Here is a 25966-nt window from a genome sequence, read left to right as displayed (position 1 = left end):
CCAACATTTTATACTCTACCACCTGGACTCCGCTCCTGTCTCTTACTCCTCAGGGACTTTGGAATTCATTTTGAGGTAAAGTTTCTAGTAGGGTGTTTGATGTTGACACTGGCATCTAGAAGGTGCTGGGCAGAGTGTGGCTTCTGGGGTCCACCATCATACAGAAGGTTAATGCTTCTGTAAATGGCCGCTGGGAGACTGCAGCTGGTGGGGTCAGGGGACTAGCTTGGCAAGCATGACTGGCAAAACTCCACATGTCCTTCGAAGTATTGTCAATGCTTATGTGTTTTCTTTGGCCGGGGAATATTTTTCTCTTTAATGGGAATCCCAAGAAACGTCATTAAGACAGATGTAAGGTTTACATTTCAGCTTTTCAGTATAGATCCTGGTATGGAATATGCAGGTTTCAAGTAATATTAGATGGGGCTGGAGATCTTGGGGGAAAGTCTTGAACTGTAGGTGCTGCTTGTTGTGAGAAAATGACAGTGTGGTCCTCTGTGGTGAACACTTGAATGATTTCAAGCACCCTAGAGACTGAGGCAGGAGGATCTATAATTGAAGGCCAGCCCAGGTTGAATAGTAAGACCCTGCTTCAAAAACAAAAGAAAGTGTGGGCAACAGAAAGTTTGTGAAGGAGCTTATGCATACCTGCAGTTTGAAGCCATCTAGCATTCAGATAAAGGTGTGGAGGTCCTGGGTGCTGGAGAGATGGCTTAGCAGTTAGGAGGACCCAGGTTCTGTTCCCAGCACCCACGTGGCAGCTAACAACTATCCATAATTCTAGTTTCAGGGGATCTGTCACCCTCTTCTGACCTCCTCAGGCACTGCACAACATGGGTGCACGTACATCCATACAGGCAATATACTCATAATACACATAAAATAAAAATAATAAATTTTAAAAAGGTATGGCAGTTCAGTTATGGTCCAGCTAACACTGGGTTACCACTAACTTGGAGTACAGGCTCACACCCCACCTGGGTTTCAGATGACATCAGTCACTGATTTGCTGCTGCCTTGCATTCTCTGGCTCAGATCTGTTTATTGTCTCAGAGGAAGAAGAACCATTGTCCAGACTTCAGTGACCTCCAGCCTTGGACTTGGTTGGCCTTACCCCCTGGCCTGCTTTCTCTCCCCTCTGTAGGTGTATCCAGCACAGCCTAGGGCCGGGGGTGGGAGTGTGTGAAATGAGCAGATTCTGCAGTCTTCAGTGGTACAGACCTTTCCAGAGAGCCGCTTTGAGGTAGATGAGTCCCCACACAGATTTCAGTTCCGGCAATGCTCATATTTCTGAGGTGCTTGCCCTCTGGCTTCCAGCCCTAATGAGGCTAGGGGGAGGGTTGCCCCAGGAACTGGCTACAGTGTGGGAGGCAAAATATGCTAGAATCATTTCCCTGTGCTCTCTCAGACAGCTGGCTACAAAATGTTTCTTCTCTGGAAGCTTTGTGTACCAGCCTGTGCTTCTCTTCCTGCTAAGAGTAGGTCCTGGTTTCCTGCTCTGATCCATCAGCATGCTTGTGTCCACACAGCTCAGCTTGAGAGTCAGAATCCCAATGGGACATGGGATGCCATTTGCTAGGTGTCCTGTGGTGTCTTCTATGACAACTAGCATGTGTGACTGATGGAGCCCTTCTGTGTTCACATGTCACAGAGAAGCATCTATTTGAACATAGCCTGCTGCCAAATGGGATTAGGTGGTTCTACATGGGTCTAATTCCAGAGTTCCTGGCTGCATAGCACTAAATCTTGGTGGGGACTGGGGGTGGGGGAAGAACAGGGGGGTATATATAAGCACAAAGATAAAGGAAGGATATGACAGGAATGTGAGCTATGCAGGGAATGGGGAGTGCAGAGGAAGGAGGAAGAAAGGAAATCCTCAGGTTTGCTTGCAGAACATGGGATGTCCTAATTCTTACCAGGTCCTGAGACATGGCTTGTCCACGTGAGCTTTCAAATTGCGCCCTTTTTCTGATTTCTACCCAAGATACCTATCCTCCTTTTTAAACTGAGCTGTCCCCACTCCTAGATTTTAGTTGTTTAAGCTTTAATATTTATCTCATTGCATTTTGTTGGAGACACGGGTTTCACTATGTACACCCTAGTCCAAAGATCCTGTATTTTCTTGGATACCAGTGATTACATTCGCCCACCCTGGTAATCCAAGCTGAGCTTCTCTTAAAAACCCTCACTCTGTCACATCTGTGAACTCTTTTGCCATATCAAGCTACATATTCCTAGGTTCTGGAAATCAGAAATCAGGACATGGATGTCATTGTAGACTTTATTCTGGCTGCCATACTGTTTAGCTGCTTAACTTACGAACTTATTCGTCCCCCTTAGGTCAGTCACAGATCTGAATTTAATTTCTCAGCCTCTGTGCCTGTCCCCTAAGTAAAGTGTTTTGTGGGTGGGCAGGGACACTGTCTGATTCTTGTATGCTACTCTCTTGAGATTCTTAGGCCCCTGTTCAGAAAAGGGACTTGTTTTGTTCCTTGTGATACAGGGAAAACAGGCTCCCCTATTAGGGTTCTTAGTCTCAATAAAAGTGTTTAAGAATGATTTCAATTGGAAACTATAGAAGAATTTTATTAAATTTTAAAAGAAAAATCCTCAGGGGGCAAGCTGTAAATCTCAGCAGCTGCCCTTAGGAGGAGAATAGAGAGGAGAAGGAAAATCCATAAAGCCATGCCCCTTTAAAACCCCTACACAGGCCAGAGGTCAGACACATGGCGAACTAGCATTTACATGGCAGGAAGTGGAGCTTTAAAGAAAGAATAAGAAAGCCAAAAAAGTTTCAGGGAAAGCATGCTTAGAAAATAGATTTTAAAAAAAGATTATGCTTTTAACTCAGCAGTTAAGAACACTGGCTGTTCTTGCAGAAGACCCAGGTCCAAATCCCAGCACCCATATGGCGGCTAACAGCTGTCAATAATTCCAATTCCAGGGGATCCAACACCCTCTTTTGTCCTCTGCAGGCACTGCATAACATAGGTGCACTTACATATACACAGGCAATGCACTCATACACATAAAATAAATATAAAAATTTAAAAAAGTTTGAAGAGGCATACAGACTTACAGAGCATGTCTGCGGCCCTGACCGTAAGTGACTTCACCGGGCCGTGGGGATGCTGGGCTAAAGAAGTTCTGGACAGGAGAAGTTCACCATCTCATTGACATACTTGTTATTCCATCTCTCTCTTTAGTATGACTTAAGGTGGAGCTGCTTCCTAGGGGTGGTTCTATGAGCAGGTGATTGACCCAGCAAAACTGGAATGTTAAGTTTCCCCCAGGCTCATAAGGGGCCTTTCTTGCTACTGTAACATAAGCATGTTCTGTGTTTGCAACTTTTGCTCCATACACATTTGACCAAGGAAAGTTGAGATTCCTCACAAATAACTCCATGTTATTTTTTAATTGAAATATAATTTACATGTAAGATATTTTTGAGGGTTGGTGAGATGGCTCAGTGGATAAAGGCTCTTGCCACCAAATGTCATGACTTGGGTTCAATCTCCAAAACCCACATGGTAAAAGGAGAGCACTCCCAAGTTGTTCTCTGACCTTCCCACGTGCAGAGGCACGTGTGCACATGTGTGTGCACACATACACAATAAATGAAAAAAAAAGAAAGATTTATTTTTGAGATGAGCTCTTGCTATCTAGCCCATACTGCCCTCAAATTTTCTAGACTGGCATTCATGATCTTTCTGCCTCAGCCTCCCCACTCTTGGTATTATGAGCATATGCCATCATACTTGACTTTTAAAAATATTTTATTATTTTTATTTTATGTGTATGAGTATGTTGCCTGCCTGTATGTAAGTACACCCATGCCATGCAATGCCCACAGAGGTCAGAGAATAGCATTGGATCCCCTGGAACTGGAGTTGAGGATGGTTGGTGGGTGCTGGGATTTGAACCTGGATCCTCTGCAGCAGCAGTCAGTGCTGTTAAGTGCTGAGCCGTCTCTAGAGTACACACTATACTTGGCTTTAAATGTATACAAGTCATCATGTTTTGAGCCAGTGAAATGGCTTAGTGGGTAAAGGCACTTGCCACCAAGCCTAGCAACTTGAGCTCAGTCTCCAGGATGCTCATGGAAGAAGGAGAGAAGAAGTCAGTACATTTAGGGCTTTCACCAAGTTATACACTGATTAGTACCACTACTAGTTTCCAGCATTTCCATCACTGCCAAAAGAAACCTTGTACCCATTAGCAGTCTCCGCACATAAATGGAATCTTACAAGACATGGAGCTTTTTGAGTCTGGTTTCTTTCATTATAGCTGTGAGGTTTTCCATATAGTGGTGTATGTTGTTAGCACTCTCGCTGGACTTCCTATGGTCCATACTTAATGTATCTTCCCTGGCTGAAGAGTATGGGGATCATCTCCTCCTCTTTAAAGACCCAAGAGTGACCATACTGAGGATCCAGCATATTTCTCCCGGGTCCTGGTACATGTGATGCTGGTCTCCTTAGTGTTCTCAGACTTAGTATTCTCAGATTTACTGTCTTCTTACTGTGTCTTCAGGGAGTCGGACATACATGGTATGGTCCCCCGGTAGGACAGTGGGAAGAGACCTGGGGACCCCCAGTCTGTCTTGTAATGTAAGTAGCAGGAAGCTGCAGGGGCGACCCCCACCTGTCCTTTAGAATAATGACTTGGGAGGCCATGAAAAGTTTCATTGTTTACATTGCTGAGAGGAGTGACACAATACTGTGGTAGATGTTTTGACCAAGGCCATGCTGTTAGAAGTCAGGCGGCTGTTTGGAGTCAGTGATGAGACCCTCACTGTCTCAAGGCTTCTTTCTGGGATCAGGCTGCAGGATGAGTAAGACGGGAGGCTGGGTGGGTATGGAGAGCTAAGAGGAGCAGGCATGAGAACTGTGCCACAGAGAGGGTGTCTACTGTAGCTTGGATCTTTCTTGTCCCTCAAAGGCCCATGTGTTAAAGGCTTGGTCATGATTGGATGCAACTGGGAGATGATGGAGCCTCTAAGGGGTCCGGGCTTAATGGGAAGTCTTTAGGTCATAAAAAACTTTTTTAGGTATTATTTTTATTTTTATTTTTATGTGTATGACTATTTGCCTGCATATATGTATATGCATCATTTACATGCCTGGTGCCCATGAATGCCGGAAAGTTTCAGATCACCTGGAACTGGAATTACAGATGGTTGTTAGCTGCCATGTGAGTGCTGGGAACTGAACCCAGGTCCTCTGCAAGAGAAGCAAGCATTCTTAACCACTGAACCATCTCTCCAACCCCCTAGGCTTCACCTCTTTATGCCATGACTTTCACTTTAGGATTTCATGGTGACATTCAAATCATGCCAAATGGCAGCTGGGCAGTGCTGTCAGAGGGGCTCATAGATGAGACTGCCTCTTTTGTGATTTTCTTGAGAATGAGGCTCAGAAATAGCAGCCAGTTCCATTATGATGGCTCTCTTCAAAGCTGGAGTCAGGTGTGGTGGTGTGTGTCTATAGTTGTAGCTACTTAGTAAACTAAAACAGGATAATTGCTCCAGCTCAGGAGTTCAAGGCCACTCTAGTTAACATAGTGAGACCCTACTTAAAAACAAAACAAAAAAAACAAGCGGGGGTGGGGGGAGGGGGGAGGGGAGGTGGTGTGCACATGCCTTTAAACCCAGTACTTGAGAGGCAGAAGCAGGCGAATCCTGTGAGTTCAAGGCCAGCCTGGTCCACATAGTGAGCTCTAAGCCAACTGGGGCAAAGGGGAGAGAGACCCTGTCTCAAAAAGACCAAAAAATCCCAAAACCAAGAACAGAAATCAAGCATCGTGCATAACTTGTCAAAGACGTAGAGATTTGAATTTCTTCAAAAGTTAAATATGGAGGGGCTGGAGTGCAGCTCAGTCACAGAGCAATGAAGTGCCATATGCATGAAGATGTGCATCCATTCAGTCACCAGCTCCACAGAAGAGAGGATGGAAAGAAGGGAGGGAGGAGGGAAGCTAAACACGGAAACATCATGGAATCCAGCACTATCACCAAAGAATTGAAAACAGAAACTCAAATACTTGAGTACACATGTTCATACCAACACTACTCATAGTAGACCCAAATGAGAAACGGCCTAAATTTCCATCGGAGGAGGTGTGGATTCAACCACAAGTAGCATGTTGAGTGAAAGAAATTAGACACAAAAGCTACCCAATATAATTTTGTCTGCATGAAGTGTCCAGAACAGACAATTCCACGAACTCAAAGCAGATTCGTGGTTGTCAAGGGCCCTGGTCCGCAAGAAATAGTAGTGACTACTGTGGGAACAAGGTTTCCTTTTGGGGTGATCAGTATCTTCTGAAGCTAAGTAGTGGTGATGGTTGAACAACACAGTGGGTGTGTAAAGTGTCTTTGAATTGCTTACTTTCAAATAGTTACTTGTTGGGTTTTTGTTTTTGTTGTTGTTGTTGTTGTCATTGCTGTTTTTAGGTTTTTGAAACAGGGTCTCACTATGTAGCTATGCTGGCCTGGAAGTCACTGTTGTACACCAGGCTGGACTTGAACTCATAGTGATCTGCCTGCCTCTGCCTCCCAAGTGCTGAGACTAAAGGCATGAACCACTGTGCCTGGCTTAAACAGCTAGTTTTATATGATGTGAATTTCACCTTAATTAAAAAACAAAAATCTAAACACAGCCACGCCCCCCCCCCCAACAGTTACACAAGAAGCCCTTGGCAGTACAGAAGTTCATCTGGTCATTTCCCTGAGCAGCCTTGTACCCCTGTGAGCTATGCTGCCCCCTCTGCTTCTCTCCTAGAACCATACCCTGTACCACAATGTGTTCTGTTTCTCTCCTAGCACCATCCTCCTGTACCACATCATGGCCTGGGGTCTGGCTGTGCTGCTCTCTGTAGAGGGGGCAGTGATGCTCTACTACCCTTCCGTATCCAGGTAAGCCCAGGCACCCAGCCACACAGTCCCCACTTCCCTGCTCTATTATGTGTCTCTTGCAGGGAATGAAAGGGTCTGAGCCACTGAGTGGGTTTCTTGAAGCTGAGGCCATTGTCTGGGACCACTTGATCTGCTCAGGCCTATCCAGTTGAAGACACAGAAAGCCTGCTACCATCCCTTGTACTCCTGTGAAGCTTTCCCTGCCCCTTCCTTTCTTATATGTGCGGGTAGTTGTCTGAACACACAGTGTACACGGCAAGATGTAGGTATACCCCCCATAACTATGCCTGCAGAGATGTACATACGTCACTTCCATGCTTCCATCGCTTCCCCCTACCCACTATTTAGGTTTTATTCCTCTAGCTTACTTTGGATGAGTAATGAGTTCAACATTCCAACAGTGGATTTCAGATGATCTTCCAGAAGCTCTGTGGAGGTCTTAAAAATCTCTCTCTCTCTCTCTCTCTCTCTCTCTCTCTCTCTCTCTCTCTCTCTCTCTCTCTCTCTCTCTCTCTCTCTCTCTCTCTCTCTCTCTCTCTCTCTCTCTCTCTCTCTCTCTCTCTCTCTCTCTCTCTCTCTCTCTCTCCATTCTATACTTTCAGCTCTCCTGAACACCTGTGGATTTCAGATGATCTTCCAGAAGCTCTGTGGAGGTCTTAAAAATCTCTCTCTCTCTCTCTCTCTCTCTCTCTCTCTCCATTCTATACTTTCAGCTCTCCTGAGCACCTGAAGGGACCTGTGGGCTCTGAAATTGTTTCAGCAGTTTTTTCAAGTGTAAAATTTTATCCAAGCTGGGCATGGAGGTGCAGACCTGTGATCCCAGCACTAACAAGGCTGAACCAGGAAATTTTTAGCTCAAGGCTAGCCTGGCTAAATAGCCAGATCCACCTGGACAACAAAACACAGGGGAGAGGCCTTGGGGTTGTAACTCAGTGGTAGAGAAATTACTTTATATTCTTGGGGTCTTGTAATCCATCCCCAGAAAAAAGAAACTATTTATAAAACCTCAAGGCTTAAGGATGTACACTCTAATTTCAAGTGGAAAACAGACAGAGGTGGACAGTGTCTCTCTGTGATTTCAGGAATGTGTAGACCAGGGACCAGCCCAAGAAAACCTTCCTGATAAATCTGGCCCTCTGCCTGTGTTTATGAATAAAGTTTTATTTAAAGACAGCCACACCTATTTGTTTATGTGCTATCTGTGGCTGCCTTTTCTCCACAGAGACAGAATTCAGAAGTTGCAAGAGACCACAAAGCTGAAATATATGGACTATGTGTTCCGTGAAAAGAAAAGTCCACTGACCTAAAGTATAGATCTAGATCTTTTTGACTTCTTTCAGTTTCTCAGTTGAATGTCTCCACTTTGGCATGGCATGGCCTACCTTAAGTATTCTCAGGGAGCTCTGTGCAGATCTATTGTATAGTCTGCTTTCTGGGTAACTTATATAGGATAAACACAGTGTCACATCTATTGTTAACAGAATGCACTTGATTGGATAGTCAGTTCCTTTCCCCTGTGCTCCCCCGTGGGATCTGGCATCTTCCAGAAAAATTGTGTCTGAGCCTGAGAGTTCCATTGCTTCAAGGCTTGCAAGGAGTCCCTAGGTACCCAATGGCCTTCAGCAGATGGCCCCAACTTAAGGGTCTTGATGCACAATCATCCCTTAGCCCTGCACTGCCCATGTTCCAGAATGCTTGGCATTCTTCAAGTACATCCTCACTCTCATCTGTCACTTGCTTTCTACTTTTGCATCAGAATCCCTTCTTTCCCCCTTATTTCTCTAACTGCCCTGGAGTCTTTCCAGACCACTTTCAGCAGCAGAACATTGCTGCTACAATGAGGCATCACAATGTAGTGTTGCAATGCTTCCTATGGCAAAAGGATACAGGTGGTGTGCTTTCCCTGCCTGACTTTCTTTTTTTGCGGTTCTTTGAACATACCATGATATGAACACATTCCTTTTATCACTTCACTGTCCATGGCCACACGGGCTTGTTGGCCTCTCTGGTTGTGTCTGAGCTGTCTTGTGTCCTCTTTGCCTTCACTTCCCACTTCCTCACTGTCTTTTTTTTTTTCCTTCTTCTACATCACGGATGCCTTAGTTGATATTTTAGACCTTTGAGTGTGTGGCTGTCTACTACATCCCATGGTGAGCTGTGATTTCTGTGACTCATTAATAGAACTTGTCAGTTTCCCTGAAAAGAACCATGGAGAGTTCCCTTATCCATAAGGAGAACACCTTTCCTTTTAAATCTTAAGTTTATACATTCTTAATTTCTCAAGGATTGGAAATTCATGTTGTTCATATTATTGGGCAAGGCCACGTAGCAAGTACTCAAAGTCTAGTACTTACATGGGTACCATTGTCTCCACTTGAATTGCGTGTTTTTTTTTCTTGAAGAGGCCAGTGCAAAGAACTCACCATCCTAGAATGTATTTTCCATCCTTAAGTTTTCCCAGCAGGGACCTTTGAAAGATACCTCAGTGGAATGCTACATGGCTCCTCCCATTTATGAGGCAGGAACATGACCCATTTCCCTTACCATCCTCCTGTAATGCGTTGCTTTTTTTCAGAGAAGAGAAATGAGTCAGATTTCCTTCTAACACCGTCACAGAATCTGGAAGCAAACTGGTGCATTTCCCTCTCTGTCCCGATCTTCTTATCTCAGCTTCTAGATAAGTGGCCTGTCTTAACCAAAGCTTTTTTATTCAAGGAAAGTGTTTCAATGTTTCTCCCTTAAGGTGTGAGAGGGGCCTGGACCACGCTATCCCTCACTATGTCACCACATATTTGCCGCTACTGCTCGTCCTTGTGGCCAACCCCATCCTGTTCCACAAGACAGTGAATGCAGGTAAATCTGGGGGAATTGCTCTAGGTACACATACACTGAGTATATCTCCACACCTGGGACTCACATAATAACACACCTTGTCCTTCTGGAATTACCCACAATTGACCTTATTCATCAGTCTTCAAAAACACAAGCAGAATCCAGTTAGACACGCTGACCACATTTAATAAGTGAAAATGTGCAAGCCTATTTATTCCCTGCACGAGGTTTTTTTGCTGACATTTGTTTAGATGAAGACCTTCAGCTCAGGTTGAGGATTCACCTCTGTGCTGGGCTCCTCCAGGGTCTGTCCTCGGCATGTGTTGGAGGTCCTGACAGTGACTGTATACAACTTTAGAGATGGGGATAGAAGTGGATAGAGTGAGAGGCAGATGAGGGAAGGGATCAGGTATGGATTTGGAGTCTATGCACTTGGCCTATGCATTTTGTCAGATGGGCAGAAAACAGGAAGTAGAGCACAGGAAATGAGTCCATTGCAATGGTAAAAACTAGGGATGAGAGGGAGGGAGTGAGTCAGCAGACGGATAGAACTCTTGCAACTAAACTGCGCATCTGTGTCTCAGCCCCACCACCCCCTCAAGGGAGTGTGACGTGGAGTGTGTGACTGCCAACCTCAAGCGTCTGTGTATCTCTTGGTCCCAATGTGAATGAGATCATCGGTCTTTATGTAAAGGTTATTTGAACCTTTAGATTAGCAGGTGGTTGTAGAAATTTTTGTTTGAACCTTTAGATTAGCAGGTGGTTGTAGAAATTTTTGTTTGGTTTGGGATTTTTAATTTTAATTTTTTTTCTTTTTGAGACAGGGTCTCCCTGTAGTCTTAGCTGGCTTAGAACTTACTATGTGAACCAAGCTGGTCTCCATCTCACAGAGATCCACATGCCTTTGCCTCCCAAGTGCTGGGAGGTTGTAGAAATTTTGAAAGAGTTTTTTTTTTTTAAGTATTTATCACCAATGATAAGAAATTGTTGACTCTTTAGATAAGTCTCTCTTCCTATTGACTTTTAAATAATGCATTAAATATAGCCATTAAAAATATTTCATTTTTATTTTATGTATGTGAGTGTTTTTCCTGCATGTATAAATATGCACCATGTGTGTTCCTGGTGCCCACAGAAGTGAGAAGAGGGCATCAGATTCCATGTAGCTAGAATTACAGACAGTTGTGAGCCACCATGTGAATGCTAGGAACCAAACCTGGGTCCTCTGAAACAGCAAGTGCTACTAACCACTGTGCCATCTCTCTAGCCCCTAATATTACACTTTATGATAGACTACGAGCAGTTAGTTGCAGAACTTTAAAAAAAGATTTATTTGTTATTTTTATGTATCTGTATGTGCCTGTGTGAGTTTATGTACACCACATGTAATGCGAGAGCCTTCACAGGGCAGAAGAGGCATTGGATTCCCTAGAACTGGAGTCACAGGCACTTTTGAGGTACCATGTAGGTGCTGGGAACCGAACTTGGGTCTTCTGCAAGCACAGCAAGTGCCCTTAAAACCACTGAGCCATCTCTTTAGCCGCTGGTTGTAGAAATTTAAAAAATATTTTTAAAAGTGTATTACTAGTAACAGGAATTTATTTTCTTTGGATGAATCTTCTTCTATAGACACTTAAATACTGTGCATTTAATATAGCAATATTTGGTTTCAAAATTACATTAAAATGGTGATTTATAGGGCTGGAGTGATGACTTAGCAGTTAAGAGCACTTAGTGCTTTTGCAGAGAACCTGAGTACAGTTTGTCACCCATGTGTCCAGCAGCTCAGAAATGCTTATAACTCCAGCTCCAATGGATCAATGGATCTGAAGTCCTCCTTGAGTGTCCACATACAGGCAGCATAGACACCCCCCACAGACACACACAAACACGCGCACGCGCATAAAAATAAAAAATAACTCTTTAAAAAATAGTGGCTTATGTCAAAGCAATGAAATTTCTTAGGCAAACAGTGTTTTAGTGGTTATATCTGTTTGGAGGCAATATGGGTCATTAATTCTTCTCTAAACATATATTTTCTAACTTTTCTCTAAGGAGAAATATTAACTTTTTCAATATTTTAAAGTAATAAGTGTATGTGTCATAACAGGTAAAATAAGCCTTTAAAAAATAGTGCCTGAACTAGTAAAATAGTACTAAAATCAGGAATTCAATTCATAAAAAATGCAGTAATAATTTTTGAGTTGTGATGAAAGTCCTGCAGTTGTGCATGATGTTAACAGTGGGGGAAGTAGGAATGCGGGAATTCTGTGGGCACAGTATATCAAGCTGAAATACATCTCAGTGTAGAGTACTTGCCTAACATTCATGAGACCCTAGGTTTAACACCAGTACCACATTCATTAAAGAAATGGTTCCAAAGTGAAAGCTTGTGTGTATGTGTATATATATGTATGTGTATGTGTACATGCTATGTGTGTCTATATGTATATATGTTTCAGTGTCTATGAGGTCTCCAGGTATGATACTGTGAATAATGATTGTCAGTAATGGGCTTTGTCTCATGCTTTTCTGGCTGTGAATAATTCATACCTGCTTTAATTTCCTTCTCTGTTGTGAAGTGAATGTAAGTCATGAACGTTGCTGACATTCCTCTGCACTCCTCACAGTGGCCTCTTTACTGAAAGGAAGAAAAGGTGTTTATACAGAGAACGAGAGACTGATGGGAGCCATGATCAAGACCCGATTTTTCAAAATCATGCTGGTGTTAATTGCTTGGTAACCTTTCTTCAAGTATTTTCGTTGTTGTTGATGCCAGTGGGAAGGGATATGCCAACTTGCTATTTTGCTTTTTTAAGTGTAACCTGGGAGTTCCAAAGGGAAAGAATCTGAAAGGAAAATCTTTAAACCATGCAGGCTGTCCTTTAAGGAAATACATCAAACACAAGGCAACGGATCCAGAATTCATATATTTTGTAAAAGTTTACAATTAGGTATCAAGCCTAGAGAATTAAAAAGTCCAGTGTTTCATTTTTCTTTTCTTTGTTTCTCTCTTTCTTTTTCGGTTTTAGAGATAGACCCAGCTAGTTTTTCATTTTTGTTTTGTTTTTGTTTTTGAGCCAATGTCTCACTACATTACTATGCCTTTTCAGTGCTGGGACTGCGAGCATGCACCACCATGCCTAGCTCTGTGTCTGTTTTTAAAGGTTTAAACCATGTACACCTAGTATTTTGTCCCATTGCTGGGCTAACCAAAAATTTTTAAAAGATGATACTTTTAAAGTGTATCCATTTGCCTCATTCTTGTCCCCAGAATTCCCATGTCTGCAGAGAAAGAGTCAAGAGCATATCTTCAGTGTAAAGACTCAGCTCACTGATGGGTAGAGAAGAGGTTGAACATCTGTTCTCTCTTTATTATGCCCATCGCTGGTGTCTTACACAAATGTTTGTGACTGATGCTTTGAAAACACATAATAAAAATCATGTAAAAATATTGACCTCAGAACATGCAGCAAGTTGGTGAATCAGTGTTGTGTGTGATAGGGCAAACGTTCGTGGTAGTAACAAGTCACCTAGCATAAAGACATGTCTTTGGAATCTCCTAGGAGAGGCCCAAATTATTGACTGACAAAAATACACTAAACTTGAAGTTTTAAGCTCCATGGATCCTCCAAGAGTAACATTTAAAATTCCTACATAAAGACTGGTGAGATTACTCATTGGATAGAGTCGCTTGTGCTCAGGCCTGACATGAATCCCACAGGTGGCAGGAGAGAGCTGACCCCTGAGAGTTATTCTCTGACCTCCCCCCACACTTGTTTCTCTCTCTCTCTCTCTCTCTCTCTCTCTCTCTCTCTCTCTCTCTCTCTCTCTCTCTCTCTCTCTCTCTCTCTCTCTCTCTCTCTCTCACACACACACACACAAATTTCCACATAAAATATCAAAGAAGCATTTTGGTCTCTATCAAAGTTTTAGGTTACTCCTCATATAGAGAGTGATTTCTGGATTGATGCAGGGCTGAAAGTTTACACGTTGATGTGATGTTGAGTGTTTCCATCAGGAGGACTCGTTTTTAAGGCCTGCCTTAGACTGAGAGAAGGAATTGTGTTTCAGTTAAAGTCTTGGTGTGCCAGCTCAATTATGGTCTTGGTGCCAACTCATTTACAGATCACTATGAATGTCATTATGGGTTTCATTTGGATGTTTTCTTCACCTGTGGACCATTTTCTTTCCATCAGTTGGTTGTCTAATATCATCAATGAAAGCCTTTTGTTCTACCTTGAAATACAACCAGACATCCATGGAGGCTCTCTGAAACGCATCCAGAATGCAGCCAGGACCACGTGGTTTATTATGGTAGGACAATCTAGATTGGAAATTTTCTTTTTGAAAAGAAGAAAATCAATACAAAATAATTCGAAGCACATGGTGTAAGTATATAAGCAGTGCAAAGTTACTTGGACTGCCAGCCTCACCTTGGTGCAGTGCCGAGCTAGGTTCGGTCACTGTTGGGTTCATTATTGAACAAGGCTGGGTTGTGGCTCAGTGGTATAACACTTGCTTAGCATTCGACTGGTTCTGAGTTTGATCCTCAGCACTGAAAAATAAATGAACGAATGAACAAAAGTAAATAAAGTAAATAAAAATAAGGCAAATTTTGTTAAGTTACCATGGCCCAGAGTATGAAGCATTTGAGATGGACTCACCAAATCAGACTCTTTCTCTTGAGACCACAAAATACCTATAGAAATTAGGGATATAAATGGGGGGACGGTTATGTCATTGTATTTTAGCATTGTTCATTTTGCAGTGCTGGTGTGGAACCCAGGGCTTTGTACGTTAGGCAAGTGTACTGTCACTGAACCACGCACTCAACACTCAACCTTTATGGGTTTTTTTTGTTGTTGTTTGTTTGTTTGTTTGATTTACTTTGAGACAGTATCAAGTTAAATGTCCCAGGCTGGCCTGGAATTTGCTATGTAGCTTGGGCTGGCTTCAGACTTTCAGTATTCCTGCATCAGCTTTCCCATGAGCCTCATCCTCATTTTTCCTCCTCTTTCCCTGTCTCATCACCTTCACTGTACTGCTTTCTCCTCTCCTGCCTCCCATTTTCCCTCAACCCCTTTCCCCTCCCTATTCTTCCTTCCTTCCTTATCCTATTTTTATGTACTTCCTGGAAGGAACAACATCCACTGTGGCCAATGTTTGTGTCTTTCAACTAATGAACCAGCCAACCTCTTCAAAGGAAGGCAGTCCAGTGGGTGTCTCAGGGTGGGTGGGGCTTGTCACTGTCGTGACTGAAGGCTGCCACTCCTGCTGTGCTCCTCTGATTGCCATGTGCTTTTTTGCTCACTTTCCCAGGGGATACTAAATCCAGCCCAAGGACTTCTCTTGTCTCTGGCCTTCTATGGTTGGACAGGATGCAGCCTGGATGTCCAGCCTCCCAAGATGGTGATCCAGTGGGAAGTGATGACTGCCTCAGCTGCCGAAGGCACTTACCAGTCCCCTGTGGACTCCTGTGTGGTCCATGAAAGCCCCACTTCCAGGAAGGTGGCGTGTGTCAGAGGGCACACTTCTGATGAGGTGCTGAGCATTCTGTCTGAAGGTAACACCGTGGTGGCAAGGGAGGTAGACTGCGGAGCCCCAGAGCTCCCTGGGAAATCATGGAACAGGGCAGTGCAGATGCCCTCCACTCTTGCATCTCTTCTTTCACTTCTTTTATTTTTATGTATTCCTTCATGTATTTTTGAGACAAAATTTCACTATTGAACAAGAACTAGCCTAAGCTTTCAATCCTCCTGCCTCACTCTCCGGAGTGGTGCTGTTATAGCCATGTGACATCACATCCAGCTAATTGTTTGCTATAATTTCCTGGCAACGTAAGGAGAGAGCAGGTTTAAAAACACTCAAGAGTTTGGTTCCTCGTACCCACAACTGCCTGTAACTCCAACGTGAGGGGATCTGATGCCTTCTTTTGACTTCGTGGCACACCCACACATATGTGCTCACACACACACACACACACACACATAAATAAATAAAAAATATTTTTAGACTGGCTCTCCCTGTAGCCCCAGCTGGCCTGAACTCACTATGTAGACCAGGTTGGCCTCAGTCTCACAGGGATCTGCCTGCCTCTGCCTCCTGAGTGTTGGGATTAAAGGCATGAGCCACCATGTCTAACAAAAATATATTTAAAAGCAAACCACATAGTGACATCAGCACTTCCCCACCTGTTGTCAGCCAGGCCATTGGGAGTGGGTTTAATGGTAAGCTCCTTATCACATATTGTCTCCAGAGCAGCACCCCTTATTCTTGGCACCATTAACATTCAGAGCTGATTCTATATCCTGTGGCCTGTCCTATGCAGTGGGGGATGTTTAGCAGTACATGCCAGTGGCACCCTCCCTAGTTGCGACAAATAAAAATCTCTACACATCAACAAATGTCTTCTGTGGGCAGAGTGGCCCCTGGGTGAGAAACTGTCTCCTTTGCAAAAGCTTGGATACAAAACCTTAGCTATATATACATTCCTAGACAGACAGACAGACAGACAGACAGACAGACAGACACACACACACACACACACACACACACACACTCAGTTGGTCTCTAAACTACTTTGGTTGATACTAATATAGAGGGAGGAGCATTTTAAGGAAAGATGTATACAAATGGCTGATGAGTTCTAGCTTCTTTTTCCATTCCTACTTTTCAAATACATGGAGGAAGGTTCACGGTTCATTCTCACAGGATAAGCCTGGCTCAGAAACTATGTTGATGAAACCATGACCTGATACCACGAGGCTGCACTGTCTGGGCATGGGGAGCTCTGGAGGAAATAGAGAATTCGTTCTGGTTGCACCTCCAAGACAAAGAAACCATGTGTTTGGAGACTTTTTCTGTGGGATGGAACCCAGGACCTCACCCATGCTAGGCCATTAATGCAACTGCAGCCACACCCTAGCCCTTGGGCTTCTGATGTAGTTTAAATAGTTCTTCAAGGACAGGGACCCATCAGTTTAGACTGCTGTCAGCATGCTAAGTTACTGATGTTATGAGGGAAGGAGCTCAAAAGTTGCATCTAGAATGAGTTGTGTGTGTTTGAATTCCCATTCTGGTTGCTCACAGTTGGTGAGCCATTTCTGACACTCAAATAAAACACAGATGACAACAAACATCACTACATTTGGCTCCTACACCCCACCTCTCTCACTACAGACAAACAACATCAATCAGGCCTTCCTTGTTTCCATTCCCTGAAGCAAGATGTTGCCTAGGACTGCTGCTCAAAGGTTGAAAGTTTTCACAAAAAGTCTTTAGAAAATGAACAAGAATATAAAGAAAACCACTGTTCAAAGTGACTGTTCTCTTAAGGATCCCTTCTTTGCTGATTTTTTTCTGGTTTTGCTGATTTCCTTCCCCCTTTCTGTAGTGCTGGAATGGAACCCAGTGCATTGCTAATATTAGACCATTGTTGTACCACAGAGCCCAAACTCAAGTTGTATCTCAATTCTTTTAAAAAAGTATTTCGTTTATTAATTTTATTTTATTGTGTATGAGTATATTGCCTGCATGTATGTAAGTGCAACTGTGTCATGCAGTGCTTGTGGAGGTCAGAAGAGGGTGTCAGATTCCCTGGAATTGGAGCTATGGACGTTTGTTAACTGCCATGACAGCCACAGTGTGGATGCTGGAAACCGAACCTGGGTTCTCTGCAAGAGCAGCCAGTGCACTTAACCACTGAGCCATTTCTCCAGCCCCCATCTCAATTCTTTTTTTTTTTAAATTTAATTTATTATTTTTATTTTATGTGTGTGTGTGTGTGTGTATTACCTGCATGCACATAAGTGCACCCGTGTCATGCAGTGCCCTCGGAGGACAGAAGAGGCTGTCAGATCCCCTGGAACTGGAGTTATGGACAGTTGTTAGCTGCCATATGGGTGCTGGGATTTGAGCCTGGCTCTTCTGCAAGAACAGTCAGTGTTCTTAACCGCTGAGCCGTCTCTCCAGCCCCTTATCTCAATTATTCACAAAGCAAAGGAAGGGGGTATGGACTATCATGGGGGCCCTGGGACCCCCCCCCATGGTCCTGAAAGAGAGTCCACTGTGATACATAATTGACATACCATATAATTATAATTTAACCTTTAAAGGGTTTACTGGATTTTGGTATATTCATGAATTTGTGTTGCCAGTGACACTATCTAAATCTAGAATGTTCTTATGACTCTGAGTCTATAAACACTTTCCATTCTCTTTTTTAAAAATTCTTTGAGTTTTTATGCATTTCATGTAATAGATCTTAATCAAATTAGAACACCCCTCCCAAAGATTTCATGCATTCTGGCATATGTGTTAAGCCCTTTCTGGTCAAACATTTGTACCCAGATGTCCCTCAGTGTAAGTTCATCCACTGGAGTCCTGTCAGCTCTCTCCCTTAAAGAAGATCTACTTTCCCTCACCCAGCAGTAATCAGTTCCCAATAGTTCCTAGGCTAGGGTTTGAATCTGCCATCCATTCCCCTTTCTGTGCTGTGTTTTTGTCTGATTGACTTGGCATGGGTCTTGTGCATGCTGACACCATTGTTGCAAGTTCACACGAGCAAGTTCCCAGTGACTGAAAGCCTGTTTCCTTTGTTCATGCATCAACCCTAGCTCTCATGATTTTTCTGACCCCACTTCTGCAATGATCCCTGAGCCATGGATGGGTGAGGTTTAATAAATGACTCCTATCCAGGCACACACACTGTGCAGTCTCTTATTCTCTAAGACGTGGCCAGTTGTAGACTTCTGTGTGCATCACACTCTGTTGTATGAGGAAGCTTCACTGGTGAGAATTGAGTGAAATATTAGTATTCTCTTTACCCCCTGTTCCACTATATTCCATGAACCTTAAGTACAGAGGTTCTACTACAGGCGTATCATTCAGGGCTGGGCAACTCTCTGATGTACATTTCTCTGTCTGTGACCAGCTGTGGAACCCTGCAATAGCATCCATCTGTTTCAAAAAGAAACTTCTTTGATGAGTGGTGTACGGTATACTTGTCTGAAATTACAAGGACCCATATTTAGCATACAGTAAGAAATTTAATTTGTCTAGAGATATGACAGAGATAGGGTTTTCTCTAGGATCTAGACCTCTCCAGCCATGTGTATTTGGCAATATTTACAGTGCTGCCCAAGAGTTTGATCCCTTTAAGAGAGCTTTAAGTCCAATTAGATAGTTGTTGATTACTACCCAGATAAAAGTGCCACTACTGGACAAATAGAGATAGTTTGCTGTGCCAGTCATTGTGGTTATTGGGCTCTGGAGTTGGGTTGGACCATTGGTTGATTGTCTCCCTTAGCAGCTTTCATAGTATCCTCTAGTACTGTGAGAGCTAGTCGTCAGGGAAAAGACTTCCAGGTTCCAGCTCACTTGCTCCAAGTCCTATGTCAGAAGTATGTCCTGTCTTCAGTAGTAGGAGAGTCTTACCTTCAGGTTCTGGGAGGTAAGCAAGGGCTGTGGCAATTTTCTGTGTTATTTTGGTCTCTTCTGACTAGCAGCTCGAAGGAAGTTTTCACTTGTCTGGCTCTGTTCCTTGTTATATAGCCTTCAGGTATACACGTTCACTTATGTTCAGATATTATATGTGTATTTTTCACGGAGTTTCTGCATTAATACATTTCCCTCTGGCTTTTTACACCACCTAAGCTTAACTATCTAAAGCCAGAATGTTCTTTTGACTGTGAGTCTTCAAACACACTTCCTTTACTTTTTCTTTCTTTCTTTCTTTCTCTTTCTTTCTTTCTTTCTCTTTCTTTTTTTCGTTCTTTCTCCTTTCTTTCTCTTTGTTTCTTTCTTTCTTTCTTTCTTTCTTTCTTTCTTTCTTTCTTTCTTTCTTTCTTTCTTTCTTTCGAGGCAGGGTCTCATGTATCACAAGCTATTCTCAAACTCACTATGTAGCTGAGGCTGATCTTGAACTTTTGATCCTTCTGCCTCCACTTCCCAAGTGCTGAGATTATGGGGGTGTACACCATACCCAGTTCAAATGGTGCTGGGGAAGAGAACTGAGGGTTTTATGTATGCTGGGCAAGCACTCTACCAATTGAGCTACATCCTCCGCCCTCATTCTTCATTCTTGGCAGCCACTAATCTTTTTGTGTCTGTGAATGTTCTGGACGTTTCCTATATATCACACTGTGCCATATTTGTCCTTTTATGTCTGTCTTCTTAGTTTAAAATTTTGAAGGTTTATCCAATAGCATGTATCAGCACAGAGTTCCTTTCATGGCTGAATAATATTTCATAGTATGGGTATACCCATTCTTTAATTTTTTTTTCCAGCAAATGCTGTTGACTGTTAAGAACTCCAGCAGGCTGTGTATTAAGAACTGTGTTAGGGGAATGTAACAGGGAATGTAAACTTTGCCCTCATAGTTTATTGGACAAATTCAAAACAGCTGACTGCTCTTGCAGAGGACCCGGGTTCGATACCCAGCACCCACACGGCAACTATGAACTATCCTTAACTCCAGTTCCAGGGGAATCTGAAGCCCTCTTCAAACCTCCGCAGCATTGCACAACACAGGTGTATTCACTTACATGCAGGCGATACACTCACACACATAAAATAAAAATAATAAATAAAATATTAAAAAATTGTTTTCTATTCTGTTAATAGAGCAATCATTGCAAATACTGGTTTGAGAAAAGCTTGGAAGAAAAGGAGAGCAAGTAAAGAAGTCTTTTGAGAAAAGCAGAATGCAATCAATATTTTAATTTTGGAAAGAATTTCTGTAGAAATGACAAATGTCAGGATGGGGGTATAGCTCAGTAATAGAACATTTGCCTCGCACATGCCAGGCCCTTGGTTTTATCCCTAGTGCTTTAAGTGTGCAAGAGAAAACAACAACAACCAAAAAAATCTGTCCAATAAATTAATGAATAAAAAGAAAAGAGAAAAAAGGCACATGTCAGTTTAGAACCCACTGTGATGTGGTGTTAGCGTATCTGTCGGGTCAATTTTTTTGAGGAATTCTTCAAGCACAGAATAAGTTGGCAAAATTAATTACAAATGATTCCTGCAGAAGTGTGAAGTGGGGACATGGTGAAGATGCAGTGAAGGTCTTAACTTTGCATCTCCTTACCCTGAGAATAGTGAAATTAAAATGACTTCTATGATATAGTCACCACTGTTTTATATGGTGACCCTATGCAGGAATTTGCATATACACGTCTGCAAAGAACAGGAGCAGAAATAGAATCATTTAGGTGTTTTGCTGCTTAGCACACTGTAGCACATTTTTGATTTCCACATCTTACTTTTTGTTGGTATTATCCTGTATGGTCTAGTGGTGTTTTAGTTTCTTCTCTCTACAAAATCCCATGAAAACAACTTATAAAAGGAAAGATTTAATTTAGTTCAGTTTCCAAGGATTCTGAAAAATCATGTGCATCCATACAGTGAAATATTATTCAACCATAAAAAGAAATGTGTCCACCGTTACTTGGTCCCATTGCCGTGTGTCTGTGATGAGGCAGAGCATCATTGCTGGGTGTTTGGCTGTTTGATATCATGATTTCATGGTTCTTATATATCAGCAGATTTTGCATGAACAGGAATTAGTGAACATTGCAGCAGCCTCCTTGAACTGTCTCCATGGAGTCTTCCTCTGTGCACATCTCCCTTCATGGAGACCTGTCTGACAGAAAATAAGTTCCAAGGGCTACCCAGGCTTGTGCTAGAGCCCACAGCTCATGCCCCCTGCTTAACTCAGGACAGATGGAGAGATGGGTCTATTCCTGCAGTATTGGCTTCTAGAAAGTTCTTATGCATCACTGTTCTCCATGGAGGTGGGGGGGGGCTGGACAGTGAAAGAGCATGCACTCTACAAAGCCGTGGGAGTGGAGCAAGCACAGCCTCAAGTTTGAGGTCATGGGGGAGCGTCCTCAGCCCAGGCCTTGATCACAAGCCACTTCATGACACTCAGCTGCATCTTTTTGAACAGAACCACAGAAATCCCACGTGAGTTCTTGTGGGCCTGAGATGACTTCATAACCAGGGGTGACCCTGTGAGAACTGAATCTTTTTGAAGTGCCTTCAGTCAGCCCCTCTTGCAGCAATGCTATTCTGGAAGAAATTCTTAGAAGCTTTCCCAGAGGGTGCCTGACCACTCCAGCCAGATAGTCTTCATTTACCATCCATAAAAGCACCCACACTCAAATCAGGGCTTGACTGTAGGGTCCAGAGCCAAACATCATTCCTTCATCCCCTCTAGACACCCTGAAAAGGAGTCTTGCTTTGTCTTCCTCACTCCTGTATCTTCCCAGTTTCATCAGGTGCACTGCAGTGGGCATCCCGTTTGCATCAGAGGAATCCTGCTTCCCTCTGTTTGAACTGTGCTTCTTTCTGTCCTTTTTCGGTCATTAGTCTTAATAATGCCCAGCTTCCAAGCACTGGATCTGACTGCTGCCAGGGCATTGGCTTGACTGTGTTTATCCACTCAATATGTTTATTGAGCACTCTATTTTAGTGGAAGACACAGAATAAATACCACAAGTTCATACGTAATATGGCATCCAGGTAGTGAGAAAGGCATGAACAAGAACTGATCAGGGTGTGAGAAATATATTTCAGATGTAAAGTGCTTGCATCACATGCACAAAGCCTTGAATTCAATCCTCAGTTCATTAAAATTGAGAGCCACCAATCAGGGAGGAGGTGGAGGTCTGATTTTTGATAGGGTAACCCAGAAGCTTCTCCATGAATGAGGTAACATTTGAATTGAGATCTGAATAAAATACAAGGACCATGAGAAAATGGGGTGATGAGTCAAAGGGAGAAAAGAGGGCAGGCAAAAGCCCTTGGCAGGACCAAGTTGACAGAAAGTGGAGGAGGAGGTCTGTGTGCCTGAGGGTTGTGAGAAGGGACAGAAAAGGCAGCTGAAGAAATAAGCAAGGTTCATTGGTGGGGTTTACAGGCTGTTTGGAAGGCAGTCACTTCCCCATGCATACTGGGAAAGGCTAATTGCTTTGTGACTTCCATATTTGAATTCCCTATGCACAGTATATACTCTGGCTTAGAGCCAGTATTCCTGGGTATTTGTGGGATGGAAAAATAAGTCTGCTCTTTGTTCCAAAGGATATTGAAACCCAGAAAGAAGGAGTTAGTCAAGTCACTAAGCAGACCTGCAGGGTAACCCTTGGCGAGAATGATGCTTTCTTTCATCTTGCTGGTTAATACCACTTCTCTCCATCACTGTACTGTGTCTTCTGTCAGTAAAACATTTCATACTCTAAAACAAAGAGAAAACTGATTAGTAAGGAAACAGAATAGGACCATAGAATATCAACGAGATTCAAAGAAAGCCAGATGGGATGAGCCACACGTGGATACTTAAAGTGTGTCTTTGATCTTCCTAGCTGGAAACTAAAGAAAAATGGGATCAGTTACAAAATCTATCATTCTAAGAAAAACTACCAATGACTTTTAGAAGTAAAGCATTGTTTTCGCCCTCTTCTTCCTGCCTCATCTTCTTGGATAGCTGGGGTTACAGTTATAACCCATCATACATGGCTCTCACAAGTTTCTCCAGACACTGAGGCCTGAGAGAAAGATTGCTTGCAGCTTCTCAGGAAATGGATGCCAAATAACTTGGAACTTTTTTGGATGTGCACACTCTGCCATCTGAAAAGCACCATTTGTCACTTAATCATCACATCTAGAGCCCCAGTTTATGATCAAACAAGGAAGCTGTTTTGGCAAAACTTTGCCAATCATGTTCTGCTGTATGTAGGGTTTTTATGTGTTGCAATTCCCACACTTGAAAGATTCCTATGGGTACTGTTGGGTGCTGAAGGATAGGAGCTGCATGCTGAAGCCTGGTGGCATTGTCCATGAGGACAAGTGGCAGTTTTACAGAGGGACTGGATTTCCTCCCTCTGGGACTTCCTGGAACTGAGTGCAGGTGACCAGGCAGGCACTGGGTCTCCACTGTCTGTATCACAACCTCCTGTGGGTGGACTTTGCCTTGTGTTTATACATCCCACAGAATACATCCCAGGGCTCTTAAGAACCACCTTAAACTATCAGATTTCCTCTGGAAGCATGTGTCAGCTGCCCCAGATGATTATGCAGGGCTTGGTCCATGCTTTCTTTGAATGAATGGATTAAATATAGTAAGGGATAATGTAGCGGGTTTTTTTTTTTCTCCTTATCTCAAAGACAACGCAGATGCTAAGATTTCACTAGAGACTGTTTCTTAAAACAACAAAACAAAACAAAACCCCCCATTGCACTGTTGAGTATTAAGAGCATTTTCTGAAGCTGATCAAAAGCTTTCTAGGGGCTGAGGATGTAGTTCAGTTGGTAGAGTGCTTGCCTAGCAAGCACAAAGCCCTGGCTGGGGTCAGTCCTCAGCACTACATAAAATGGGTATGATGGCACAGATCTGTAGTTCTAGCACTTGGAAGGGGGACACAGGAGAATCAGAAGTTCAAAATCATTCTTGGATACATAGCAAATTTGAAGCAACCTGGGCTACATGTAACCCTGCAGCAACAAAACAAGACAGAAGTCTTCTAAGACTGCAGTCCCATCACAGTCTGTTCATGTTTCCTCTCCAGGTTCTGATGCCAGCACCATTGAAATCCATACTGCAACTGGATCTCGCAATGTACACGAAGTTGACTCCATTCCTCAAGCCCAGGGAGACCTGTGAAGGGATGGGGGTCAGACCCCAGAGTCCTCAAGCTCCAGCTTTCATTCTTTAGGACTGTGTTCTTGCCTGCCTTCTATCACTATGCAGCCACAATGTAGAATTCCCTAACTCTCATTCTAGTCGTCATAAGCAGAGCTCACTAAAATGTTCTTGCTGTTAGGACAAAGGACACAGGAGAGCTTGGAAATAGAAAATTTCATCTAGAACACTCAGTGGCTCCTCTCAACTCTTAACTGCCATTTGGACTTCTTCTGAGACCAGCTTAAATGCTAAGTGCCAAATCCAAATCCTTGAAAAAGTAGTTAAATAAAAACGCTGTGACTGAGCCCCATCTTGATATAGATTCTGTCCAAACAACCGCTAGCCAATGCTCTTCTGGAAGATTCGGCTGATGCAAAACAGCAGCAGGAGACAGGACCAGCAGGACAGATGGGAACTGGGGCACTGGGAGATGTGAAGCAGTCTTTCTCATACCCACTAGAGTACCAACATAGCACGTTTTTAATGAAGTTGCCTATGCCCTCATGCTATGTCAAGAGTGACATCATCTAAGCACTCCTTAGAACCTGCCTTACACTCAGATCATTGCCCATGTCTCCACCTTTCTGTCCATTAAGATGATATCTCTAGCTGAGCATGGAGACTCATGCCTGTAACACCAGCATATGAGAGGATGAGACAGGAGTATTGTCTTGAGTTCACAGACAACCTGACCTATATAGGGAGTCTGAAACCAGCCTGGGCTACTGAGACCTTGTCTTAAAAAAATCAAATGATGGCTGGAGAGATGGCTTGGTATGTAAGAGTATGTATTGCCCTGGCAGAAAATCCGAGTTCAGCTCCCAGCACTTATGTCAGACTGCATTACAACACAATGGCCTGTAACTCCAGTCCACAGGACCTGACACCTTCTCCTAGCCTCCAATGACACTGTACTTATATGCATATCACCCCCACCCTCTTATATATATAAACACAAAAAGTAAAAAAATTAAATAAAGTCTATCTACCTATATGTATGTATACAACACACATGTAGAGATGTGTATGAATTCTCTTTTTTTCTTTGCAGAAATGTTGCAGCATGCATTGAATTACAAGCTATGCCAGTTCGTATATAAAAAAAGCCACAAATATTTTTCTTACTACCCTACAGCAGGTCTGCCACGTGGCATCCCCCTTCACAATTATATCAGGACAACTTTTCATTCTCAAAAGGCTGTGAAACTTCTAGGTTTGTACTTTAGGGTCACAAAGCTGGATTCCTAGCACAGTGTGACTCTGATACTGGGTGCTACAGCCCAGTGCTCTCTGGGTAATGCCGCTGCATCTTCCTAAGCTGAGAGAGACCACACTTACCTTGGTCAATGTTCCAAAGGAGATGGTTAAGGGAGTTAGATTTCAGGTCTGGAGAGATGGCTCAGTGATTATGAGTACTGGCTACCTTTGCAGAGAACCCAGATTTGGTTCCCAGCACCCACACGTTGACTAACACCCATACTTAACTCCAGTTCCAGGGAATCCAACACCCACTTCTGACCTCTGAAGGAAC

At 43.2% G+C, this 25966-nt stretch overlaps 1 protein-coding gene across 1 annotated transcript in view; it reads left to right on the top strand.

The window, feature by feature from the left end:
* Gpr143 (G protein-coupled receptor 143) overlaps positions 1-24721 on the top strand; it is a 31876-nt gene extending 7155 nt beyond the window's left edge. Inside the window, exons 4-9 of the mRNA XM_008829358.3 lie at positions 6824-6916; positions 9660-9769; positions 12379-12487; positions 13948-14065; positions 15071-15314; positions 24320-24721. Coding sequence (XP_008827580.1) covers positions 6824-6916; positions 9660-9769; positions 12379-12487; positions 13948-14065; positions 15071-15314; positions 24320-24414 — 769 coding nt within the window. The 3' untranslated portion in view covers positions 24415-24721. The remainder of the gene's footprint in view (positions 1-6823; positions 6917-9659; positions 9770-12378; positions 12488-13947; positions 14066-15070; positions 15315-24319) is intronic.
* The last annotated feature ends 1245 nt before the right edge of the window (positions 24722-25966 follow it).

Source organism: Nannospalax galili, unplaced genomic scaffold, assembly GCF_000622305.1.
Source record: "Nannospalax galili isolate Female #2095 unplaced genomic scaffold, S.galili_v1.0 scaffold414, whole genome shotgun sequence".
Taxonomy (NCBI): domain Eukaryota; kingdom Metazoa; phylum Chordata; class Mammalia; order Rodentia; family Spalacidae; genus Nannospalax; species Nannospalax galili.
The sequence above is the reverse complement of the archived record's forward strand: the minus strand, read 5'-3'. Positions and strand labels throughout refer to the sequence as shown.